At 28.4% G+C, this 10,947-nt stretch overlaps 1 protein-coding gene across 4 annotated transcripts; it reads right to left on the bottom strand.

Annotated features, from left to right (window-relative positions):
* Positions 1-3,212: 3,212 nt before the first annotated feature.
* Positions 3,213-8,851, bottom strand: LOC132930528 (plexin A3-like). 4 transcript variants are annotated; one of them, XM_060996456.1, is made up of 3 exons: positions 8,709-8,851; positions 6,652-6,765; positions 3,213-5,804 (listed from the first exon to the last, which is right to left on the bottom strand). In XM_060996456.1, exons 2-3 carry the CDS (start codon positions 6,739-6,741, stop codon positions 3,678-3,680), a joined length of 2,217 nt encoding a protein of 738 aa, XP_060852439.1. In that variant the 5' UTR covers positions 6,742-6,765; positions 8,709-8,851; the 3' UTR covers positions 3,213-3,677. The 4 variants fall into 4 exon arrangements, with proteins under 4 accessions (XP_060852439.1, XP_060852437.1, XP_060852440.1 ...); XM_060996454.1 differs by having other exon boundaries at positions 8,713-8,851; XM_060996457.1 differs by having other exon boundaries at positions 8,717-8,851.
* Between the last annotated feature and the right edge of the window lie 2,096 nt (positions 8,852-10,947).

Below are 10,947 nucleotides of genomic sequence, written 5' to 3'. Positions count from 1 at the left end.
AATTTTTATACAAAATCGATTTTTTTTTTTTTTTAATATTCCTAAATAAAAAAGAAATAATATTAGATTCTTAAAATTTTTACTAAATGTTTACGTTAGCGCCCCATACAAAGTACCTATATTTATAATTATATATTTTATTCTATAATTGTATACAATATATATTAGATTATTAAAACTATTTTTAAAATTATATACCTATAAATATCAGGTTAAAAAGAAAATTAATTAACTTAATGGATTAATAGGTATAATTTATTGGGCTGATCATGAGCCACTTAACCACGTTTAAGGGACCATTATCTCACTGTTAATTCGTTTAATGTTAAGTGATTGTTCATGGAATCTGACATTAGTTTTTTAAATTAATTTTTACTCTATTGCCTGCAGTTTTTAATAGTATAAATTGTTTCAATAGAAACGTGGTCAATAAATCATTTAAAGAATACAAGTTCTGGTGGAAAAGGAAAAGATACACTTTGAGAGAAAAAATATTCACATTTGGTGGAAATGGGCATCCAGTGAAATATGGCATTCAAGATTCAATCCTTAGAGAATCACTCTTATAAATGAGATAAAAAATACTTATAAACAGTGTATTCATTATTATAAGAAAAAATCTCAAAAATTCGTTTGATATAATTTTATTTCAATAATCTGTATGACTATATACGAGAATATTTAAACCGGGAAGTAAAAATATAGACCAGAAATATATTATTTTGTAATGTGTATGTATCAATACTACTATAGTGGTAATACTATTGAAACGTTCAATTTTTTAAATATTTATCATACTTTCAGTATTATTTCAAGTTTGCAATATTTATTATTCATTTATTATACATAGTATTCTTGCCTATAGTACGTATTAAAATTATTTAAATAATATCATGAACGTGGTTAAATTAATTTTATATAGTTTATAGCATATGGTTTTAATTTTGAAATGATAATTAGCTAATACAATATTTATAAATTGTATTAAATATTTTTTATAAAAACGTGATGCAAAACAATTTAATATAGTACCTAATAAAATAGTTATTAATATAATATACCTAATAAGTACATGTATATATATTTAAAATCAAAATATATGACGATATAATACGATTCAATTTTCCATTTTTACACTTCCGCTATAGTTATACACTTAGATATTTCAAAATATTATACAAACATATAAAACAGCTAGTAAACCATAATATAAAATACACAAAACAAATACTTCTTAACTTTTTGAAAATATATTCTAATTTCTTAGAAATAAAAAAAGGTTCACAAATTATATTTAAAATACAATTATAATAGTAATGTAACCTAATATTATTAAATGTCACGGGTAGTTTGGCTTAAAATAGGCAATATACAACTGAATAAAATACGGCTAATATAAATATCGCAATAAATCCAAATTTGAAAAATAGTTAAATTAAATTACTAACATAAATAATAACGCAACATTAATTCTATATTATAATATATTTATCGAAAGAAAACAAATAAATTATAAATTATATTAACTAAAATATAATACAATTAAATTTATCAAGATTGTCTTTTCGTTTACTATACCTGTACATAATGATTGAACACGTACCATTTTAAGAAGAATTAAAACGAATTAAAGAGTTAGTTATTTATAAATTATAATAAAGGGTTATTAGTTTAATGTAGATACAAAATATGTTACTATATTACCTTTTATTGTAGATAAATTTGATATCTTCAATTTGATAAATGCACATTAGAGTTGAACAACAAGATTTTTTTTGTAATAAATTGAAACACTATGTACAAATTTGACACACTGACGCATAATATAAATGCATAGGTAGGTATACACAATTTAAGTTGATAGATTGATAGTGTCTGGAATGAACTATAGAGACATACTGATTTTATTACTGGAGAGATAGGATATAAACATTTTGGCTCACTCGTTGACAATGACGTTTATTTTATTTTTTTTTTTTTTTTGTGAAATATCGATTATTTTAATGATAATATTATAATGTAATTAAAATTTAGACCATAACTACTTATTTATAATAATATTATCAATTACAATAATTATATTCTAATATATTTTTATAGTTAACAGTCTTCTTTAATTTTATCAAAATCTATATATGTTGTTCTGTATAGGTTAAACTTATATGGTCTAATAATTATAGTAATTATTTTAATTTTTGAGTATAAGATATAAAATATATGGAACATTAATATTATAAGGCAGCATAGTCATATAAATAATATTGTAGTAGTTTTAATATGAATATTTGGTACCCATTAATACCAATGTCCATATACATAATAAACCAACGAATAGTATACTTATAATTAAATATATTTAGCTTAAGCACGATGATTAAATTATATAGTCATTAAAATGGTTAAGACGAAGAGCATAATATCTGTCAGCATAGTTTTTACGATTTATTACAATCTACAAGTAAATAAAATAGTAGCAATAACGTCGTCCCCGAACTAAATTAATATTTTTATTCGTCGATCGCATTATATTCTATTTGACTCATATAGCCATTAGCCATATTATTGCATTTTGCGTATTTGTAAGTCACCGCGTTACGTCATGGATTATATTATAGAATATAGATATATAATATTATAATGATATGAATAAAGAATAATATTATCATATTCCGATATTCGGTTATTAGGCGAAGCAGTTTCGTCTCAAAATTGTTTTTATTCCGATAGTCTGACGTCATTTTTCAACGATAAAATGTAATTTATATGATAAATAATATTGAATGTCTTTTAGTATTTTTTAGTCAGTATTCGGTCAACAGAGACTCGATTATTGTTCGGCCACACTTATTAATTTCAACGACAGTTTCCCACGCAAGTTTGAATTTTTACTTTCGTCGAATTACTTATTAAGCATTCGATACCAAGATATATAGCAGTACATCTCGTATTCATATATATACATTATACATATACAACATATACAATAAACGATATAAAAATGATTAAACAACAAGCTATCTAATAAATTATATAGATCATTTTATGAAATAACATAAATTAATTAAAATTATGTTTTTCAAAAATAAAAGGCTTAACTTCATCTAAAGTATCACAATACAATATAATTGTATATATATATATAAACCGTGTACGCACCATATACCACGGATCATAAAACACTTAATTAGCATAGCAATGTAATGACATGAAAATAAAACTAGACTGCTTATTTCTCTTTAATACATTATAAAAATAAATAAATAACAGCATTTCAAAATTATAAACATACAAGTATAAGAGAAGTGTATCTACGTAAGAATAAAAATACATCAAGAATTCAAGAGAGCATAAATAATGATGACGATGCGTTTGACTTCATAAAAACGCACCACACAACACAGAAGATCAATTTCAATCTGATAAAATGTATCACTGAAAAACTCAACTCTACATATTGATACAACGCATTCTCACAATATCAAGTAAAAATATAAATCTTGCTCAACACAAACTCACTTTCAAAGCATTCATTCACAATTCATAACTATTTCAATAATATTTTAATGTACACGTTATTTTATAAAATCAAAAACAAATCATTTTTTTTTTTTTTTACTTTTATTTAATTCTAACTTTACTCAATACTGTATTGTCTGTATTCAAGTCTTTACTCTATTTCAGGTATTCGAATCCAATAAATAGTCATCGCTTTCATCTACTCCGGCGGTGATGTTTCGTAGTTCGGTTATATTTTGCCTATGTACGTGTCGCTTAGAGCTGTTCGTTATTTTCTTTACGCAAAACATCAGCGCGAACACGCATATCAGCAAACATGAAATACCGCCGACGATATATTGCGGTCTCAGCAACCGAAGCATTGCATGATCATTCTGTTTGGGTCTTCTGTGCACTACGGTCCGTGTCGCTTGTTTGCCCCCTAGTACGATAACGATATCTAGGACATCGACAAACGACGTGCCCGACGGTGACCGGCACTCTGCGTAATTATCGGTGATGACGGTCACAGTGCAAAATATGTCATCGTCGTCCGACGGCCCGCCAACAAGCAATGCTACTTCGAGCAAATAGTTTCCGTCCAATTGGCGGCGTTGCAGCGGGTCCGGAAACACGCCGTTTACGCGAATTGTGTTGACGTCGTAGACTTCAAAATCTACGTAAATTGGGTCGGGGTGCAACAGGTAACAGTAGGGCGTCTTTTGCTGCACAAACACCACTTTTTCAGCCAACTCGACACGAAAGCCGAGCGGCAAACTCGTCACCTGCGCAGGATTACCGAACTTTGGTGGCCAACAATACATCACCGACGTGTTGTTGATGTCACGTACCGCACAGCGGCCGAACTGCCTTTCCCCGTTGTAGTCGACGTACACCTGTTGGTTATCCGTACAGTCGAAACTACCCCGAACGATCAACGGGACGTCGCCCGATGCGATTCCCGCGAATACCTGACCATCCAGGACAGTTGGATCGTCGACATACGTGACAATTTTTTCGGAATATATTATGCCTATTATATCGTCGAACATGATCAACAACTCACTAGACTCGGCTTCTTTGATGTTGACGACTGTAACACATTCTATTCGGTCACGCCATAGCTCATAGATCACGCACTTCGCTTTGGTCTGTTCATTTTTTTGGAAAAACACCTGAACGTCAGTCGTGGCGTTCAGATATTCACCGGACAGTTCTATCCGGATGCCGCCGGTAGCTGGAGCACACGTCGAGTTGACGCCCGTGAAGCTCGGCATGACAAACTTGAACTTTTGTGATGATGTCAACCTAACCTTGCGCGACGTCGTCATCCACGTGTACTCGACCAGCACCGGACCCTCGGGCACTTTCATCTCGTCGTCGAACTCACTGACGACGCAACTAATCGTCTGGTCGTCGACCGTGGTCGGGTTGACACAACTCTGGCCGGCCACGGTCACTGCAGTTATCGACTGGCTGTCGTCAAAAATCCTGTGATTTTTTATAGTTATACTCACGACCATCGCCATGTTACGCCTGAAAAGCAATACGTCCGGATTGAAAGATTCGATCGCCAATTCGGGACTTTTTACTTCGATCGTGGACAGCGCAGTGTCGTTTTTCCATAATCTTTCGTTGTTCAACACGTGACGTACGTCGCAACTGTACCGCGGTTCAGCTGTTAACTGACAACCGTATTTTTTCAAACACCATTTACAGTAATATTTTCTCGAATCGCTTTCCCAAAAAACGATCGAGCAATTTACGTCGGGGCAGGTCCAACTATGATAACTGATGTAATGATCTCGAGGGTCGTTGAATTGTAATCTTACATTATTGTCGACAACGATTGAAAAATAAAAAATAGACAATGGATTGATGTCCATCCAGCTTCGTTTCTCGGGAGAAATAATTTTTTCTTTTACCCATTTACAAGATATTATTCCATTATTGATTGAAGCGTTATAGATTATATTTTCTATTTCACAACTAATGACCGCGTTATCGTTAAAAAAAGTGTTTACACTTTTTACCGCCATATTCGAGACCGTAACTTGTATCCAATAATGCTTATCTTTGGTTTTCAAAGTCACGGCAAACTCTGGGCATGATTCTTTTGTAACCACTCTGTAATTCTCCGAGAGACTTTGATTTGAATATAGACAAATTTGGTTTTCGATCGCCCAACTACAACTAGATACATCAGTACATTGTGTGCACGACCTATAAATCGTGCAGTTTATTTCTTGACTGGGTTCACTTTCCGTCAGATTTACGTTGTCTGCGTTAATTACAACACTTGATGTCAACTGTAAAATATATATAATATATTATTTTATAATATATTCACCATATTTTATATGAAAAATACAAATTCTAAGAATATGTAGCTATTTTAATATATTAATATTTCATAAGCTTGATTTGCATTATTAATAAGCTTTAAATGAATAAATAATAAAAATGAATTATACAATATTTTTAGATATAGAATCTGAATCTAACATATCCTGTTCAATTAGAAATTAGAATCGAGTAAAACGGTACAATTATTGACTTCAATTATGAATAATATCCATTAGAATCTAATGGTTTCGATGATGTTCATCACTCAAAATTTACTATATAGCACAGTACATAATTAATTTCTAGATTTCTCATATTTATTATTTATATTTAAGGTTTTTATATCCAAAAAATTATTTTTTTCTAATAATTAATTGTAAGGTATTTATAAATTAAATTAAATTTGTAACTATTATTATTTTTAATTAATTTCAATACCTACTGTTACCTTTTGCATGTTTTGAAACTAGATTTTTCTTAATTTACACCAATAAAAAATATATATTATGCACCTAATACCTAATTAAACTATAGATATTACTTATACCTGCTAATTATACTTTTATAAATACATTATGTTATTATTAAATATATAAACAAATAACATAAATCCAATATCAAAACGTATTAAATTATAGAATTTAATAATTCATTATTTAATAGTCAATACATATAATATAGTACATTAACAGCATATATATTATCGTAAGATAATTAATGTCATATAATTTAAATAAAAATAATACCATGCGTATTATATTTTTGTGGAATTAATGATACTATAATTAAAATTATCAACATTTAACCTACCAATAAAATTGGGAAAAAGAGTTGTTTAATAGAGGAATGATTCCAATAATTGTGTTGTTTTGCCGTTATGTAATGTCCGGATGTAAACATGGTAGGGAAATTCTGTACGTTCTCCTGAAAATAAATAATTATCTTATGATCTTTAAATAAGTAAATTATAATAAGAAAAAAAAGAATTACCAAAAAATCTCATTTTATTTTACTTCTATAAAATCTATATTACTTCTATATATACTTCATATAATTCTATATATTTAAGGATTAAGTGAATGCAGTGGAGTGGTGCGAGAATATCCCACAAAATGTTAGTCAACTACTCCGCTCACCAATGCTGTAAATACTGGGATCAGTACATTTTCCCAACATTCAATTGCCCGACGCTATTTGCCCGACAATATATTTACCCGACACTACACTTGCCCGACAATATCAAATTAAATTATCAATAAATTTGTGTCAAAAATTATTCAAAATTTCAACAAAATATTATGTTATATTATGTTATTTACAAATTAATCTTGCATTTAAAATTATACAACTTATAATAAAATATTTGACATTTCTATGACATATAAAGTTGTGTTGTAAATAAATATGGTGACACGTCAAAACGGCGATTGTAAACTGCGCCCAAGATACAGGTAAACACAAAATCACCCATGTAAACTGCGCCCGAGTTTTTATCAAGTGTAAAAAGGTGACATGTAAACTGCGCCCGGGTAAAATTACAGGTAAAATATTTAATTCGTCACAAATTTATAATATGAATAATAAAAAATGAGATATAATTAAAAAAATTAAAAAATGTTTTTAAAAATGCTCTGCAAGTTTTGACCGTACATCGCCACTTAACCTCACCCGAACTTAGAGGCCGATTAATTTTACGAAATTTAAAATTAGAAATAATTTTTAAGCATTTTTCGCGCTGCGACATGAATTGTTCAGCCATCGTGACTTTACTGATTAAAATGAATACGATAGGTACAGTAACAAGCAGAACTATACCGGAAGTAGTGATAACCATCAGTTGTCAGTTTTAGTATTACTGCAATATAGATATTCGATAACGTGTTGGTATTTCTTGACGAAAATAAAATTTCTATAATATACTTGTAAAAGTACACAATCGTCAAACATAAAGCCTTAATAAGTCAAAATTTAATAAGTTTATAAGTCGGGCGCAGTTTACACTATACCTTTTTAACATAGATAAAAATTCGGGCGCAGTTTACACTATACCTTTTTAACGTAGATAAAATTTCGGGCGCAGTTTACAAAAAAAAAGATCATTTGGGCGCAGTTTACGTATGCCCCGTCAAAATATACCGCTAAATGTTATGTCGGACAATTGAATTGTCGGGCAAACATATCAGACCCGTAAATAGGTAGTTCCTAAACTATATCAGTCTTAATTTTGATCTTTATGTATTGAAGTAGGTACTCCAAAAAACAAATTCTATTTCAAAATGTATATAACATTAAAAAAAAATGAAAACTTAAAATATTAAGTATTCGGATATAGTTATCGTTAACTCCAGATAAAGATTCCGTTTAATTACTGGTTTTTACTTTTGATTTTGATACATTTCACGGTAGCAGAAGGTTGAACGAATATTTAAACTTTAGGAGTCGCCAACAGATTACTCAAATTAAACACTGTAAATGTTAAAATTATTTTTTCAATATGTTCATAAATTGGCTATTTTAAATCTTTTCAAAATAATATAAATTAAATTTAAAATTGTATATTTTCTGTATCTACAAAAAAAAAAAAAAAAATAATAAAAAAGTTAGGTACATTACACATTTAACACAAATCTATTAATTTTATAAAAAAAATTTTTAAATATCGATTGGTAAACAAAATATTTAATTTGTCAAAACTTCGTGATACACTTTGAATACAACATATATAAAAATCTATAGACCACAGCAAAGGTGGCTTTAAAAACATTATAAAAAGTATTAAATATATGAAAAGATACAAAAAAAATTTTAATTTAGCAAAAAAGAAATAAGGGAAAGATATCATTAAGTCTATCCATATTTAGGTATACCTACACACTTTGTATTAGATATACAAATAGATGATGGCGATGATGATGCGTAGATGGTCTGTCAATAGTGCGTGATGGTGACGACGACTAGAATTTTGAAAACAACTGACTTCTCTCCGCAACATATATATCACTGCGCTGCGTTAAAGTTTAATGCCGTGTTAAGGTTTAATACCGACGGGGGCACACACATTTTTCCGCCTCATAACCCCTCTCCCCGCCCCTTCCACAATACCAATCATTAAAAAAAACTGTTATATTATACTGTTTAAATGAATACAGAAAAGATACTTTGTCGTATCACTCCTTGAACAAAATATAGGTGTTGGTAGGAATTATTTAGCATTTATAATTATATATACCATATACCAATATACCATTATAATCAATTACATACAATATAATTAAATCAATCATAAAATATAATTTATATTTTGTTTAGTTGTTTTGGAAACTAATATAATATACAAAAAAATATGCTGTAAAGGCTGGGTGTGGAAGTGGCACAGTGTGAGCCTGGCCAATGCAACTAGGCAGCAATCGCTGCCTGTGCCTCAGTCTTTTTTTTTAATATATTATCTATACTTATATGCAACGAAACGTTTGGATATAATAATTACGAGGAACACGTGACCGTAAAGCGTTTTAACTTTTAATTTTTAAATCTTAAATTAGAATAAGTAAATCGTACTTCTTATTATGTTATTATCTTAGTCAGGTTTTATAATTGTGCTGTAGTTCGATAAATATAAATTATAATTATTATTATGGATCTTATAAATAAAATTTATTTACTGGTGTAGTTTATGTGGGTATTTCAATAGGTACTAAACTACTAACTACTAATTGTTTATTATAACCAGCGGTTGTGGCGCGAGCTAAGTAACATAATAATAGTAAATAAGTAAAAGTGGAACTACTATAATTCAAAATGATCAGCAACATTTAGAACCACTAATGCTTATGGCTATAGAAAAAGATATTACTTTAAATGTAGATAAAATAAAACTAATAGATGACATAACAACAACGTCAAAATAAATGACAAGACTTTTAACTTAATATACTAAATGTATTTATTTTATATAGGTATACATAGTTTTTCACATAAAAGTTAAATACCTACCTGTAAATTTAGAATAAGAGAATTGTTAACTTTATTTTTTTTAATTTAAAATGAAAAATATATAATCTATATGTATTACATTTTAATGACCATTTTTCATATTTAAGATTTACTTAATTTAATTATAAAAAATAAATTTTGTAATATGGGGGTTGGAGCCCTTTCAAATAGTATTCTGCATGGGCCATTTAGAACCAGGCCGACACTGGTGTGGCACAATAAGACCGAATCCCACTAAACCGAATACCGAAGAGCAGACTCCATTTGGCCGAATTTCATACAGCTGGTAATGCTATAATGCTGTCAAGATCGACATGTAAATTGATTTTTATGTGTAAATTATAGAAAACAATTAATCATTTTGAAAAATATCTAATATACTAAATATTAAATTTAAAGCATTATGATAAATTAATAACATTTAACATAAAAACAACAAATTATTAAATTTTATTTTAGAAAATAATATAAAATATAAATCGTAGAAATAAATAATAGTATGTATATTTATTTTTAAGCCGTTCTGGAATTCAAACTATTTTTTTTTCTTAAAACTTTTTTTGAAGTGAATTTATAAATTATGTTTTCCCAATCCATTTCTTCCAAAATATTATTTTGAATACATAAAATGAATAGACAATTTTTCATTTGCTAATGATAATCTTTTATAATATAGATTCCTCTTACTGCGTATTACCTATAAAAAATGGTTAATCGTAAATAAATAGATAATGCCTAGGTACTAAACATTTTCCAAAAAAATAATTCATATATAATTCTTATATATATATATATATATATATAACATGGTAGTAAATATTTAATTTTTTTTTATGTATTTTTACAAATCTGTGTGTGTGTGTATGTTACCTATTTTGATAGTAATAAATATTAAAGGAAAGTTATGAGTAAAAACCAAGAACTTCACAAAATATTTGAAAAAAACTAAAAAAAGAATGTATAATATTCATGTAACACCAATTTTCAACAATACTGATTTAATATGTTAGTTGTAATCAAACAATATTGATTGATAAAACTATCGATTCTTTTGTATCATGTATTATGTATATTAATATTTTCTATAAACAATTATGTAATAATGAAAATGAA

The sequence above is a fragment of the Rhopalosiphum padi genome, chromosome 4 (genome assembly GCF_020882245.1).
Source record: "Rhopalosiphum padi isolate XX-2018 chromosome 4, ASM2088224v1, whole genome shotgun sequence".
Classification (NCBI taxonomy): Eukaryota; Metazoa; Arthropoda; class Insecta; order Hemiptera; family Aphididae; genus Rhopalosiphum; species Rhopalosiphum padi.
This window is presented reverse-complemented; position numbering and strand designations above follow the sequence as displayed.

Coding starts and splice junctions, on each gene's coding strand:
- LOC132930528 (XM_060996456.1), bottom strand. CDS start 6,741: ATGTTTACATCCGGACATTACATAACGGCAAAACAACACAATTATTGG. Junction 5,805..6,651: donor TCTTTTTCCCAATTTTATTG/GTAGGTTAAATG, acceptor TATATTTTACAG/TTGACATCAAGTGTTGTAAT.